We start from the raw sequence: 1,179 nt of genomic DNA, 5'->3' as shown, positions 1-1,179 counted from the left end.
ACAATCACAACATCATGCATTTGTTCACATAGCTCGTGAACAACCACCTGTATATCAGCATATAGTGTGCACAATCTCAACATCAATCAATATCCAAGCATCATCAAGCAATACTCATCATGCATAAATCACAAGCAAACCATCATAGCATATAAAGTTTTAAACTGAGTACATCACACCCTATTCTAAAAACCGAAACAAATAAGTGCAAGAATTTAAAACAATGGGATGCCTCCCAGTAAGCGCTTGTTTAACGTCACGAGCCTGACCCAATAATCTCAAGGATCAACCAACTTCATCACTGTGAACAAACGCTCCACTTCTCCTCCCAGATAATGCTTGAGACGTTGACCATTCACTACCCAGCTTCTTTGTGGATCACTAGTAGCTGGATCAACCAATTCAATTGCTCCATGTGGACGCACAATTTTCACTATGAATGGTCCTGACCATTTTGACTTCAACTTTCCAGGAAAACGCTTCAATCGTGAATTGAACGATAGCACCTGTTGCCCTGGATTAAAGACTTTTTTAATCAACTTCCTGTCATGATAAAATTTTACCTTTTCTTTGTAATTCCTGGAGGAATCATATACATGCTACCGCATCTCTTCAAGCTCCAGCATCTGCCTTCTACGCTTGTGCTGAGTTTCAGAAGGATCAAAGTTCAAAAATTTAAGAGCCCACAAAGCTTTATGCTCCATCTCCACTGGTAAATGACATGCTTTCCCATAGACTAGCTGATAAGGTGATAAACCCATTGACGTCGTCATTGCAGTCCTGTATGCCCAGAGAGCATCATCCAGTTTCTGTGACTAGTCCTTTCTTGATGCAACAACTGTTTTCTCCAAGATCGTCTTGATTTCTCTGTTAGACACCTCAGCTTGCCCATTGGTCTGTGGGTGATAAGGTGCAACTACCTTATGTCTCACACCATAATGTTTGAGTACTTTTGCCAGCTGATAATTAAAAATATGAGATCTTCCATCACTAATAAGTATTCTTGGAGTTTCAAAACGTGAGAAGATCTGCCTCTTTAGAAATTTAATCACAGTGCTGGCATCATTCTTGGGACACACCAATGCTTCCACCCATTTACTCACATAGTCCACTACCACCAATATATATTCATTGTTGAAAGATGGTGGAAAGGGTCCTACAAAATCAATACCCCAAGAA

At 40.1% G+C, this 1,179-nt stretch overlaps 1 protein-coding gene across 1 annotated transcript; it reads right to left on the bottom strand.

Annotated features, from left to right (window-relative positions):
• Nucleotides 1-278: 278 nt before the first annotated feature.
• Nucleotides 279-773, bottom strand: LOC108339206 (uncharacterized). Its single transcript, XM_017576347.2, has 2 exons — nucleotides 604-773; nucleotides 279-543 (listed from the first exon to the last, which is right to left on the bottom strand). The coding sequence occupies exons 1-2, from the start codon at nucleotides 771-773 to the stop codon at nucleotides 279-281; spliced, it is 435 nt and encodes a 144-aa protein (XP_017431836.2).
• Nucleotides 774-1,179: the final 406 nt, after the last annotated feature.

This window comes from Vigna angularis, chromosome 5 (genome assembly GCF_016808095.1).
Source record: "Vigna angularis cultivar LongXiaoDou No.4 chromosome 5, ASM1680809v1, whole genome shotgun sequence".
In the NCBI taxonomy this organism is placed as follows: Eukaryota; Viridiplantae; Streptophyta; class Magnoliopsida; order Fabales; family Fabaceae; genus Vigna; species Vigna angularis.
Note: the sequence above shows the minus strand (reverse complement) of the source record. Positions and strands in the feature narration are given on the sequence as shown.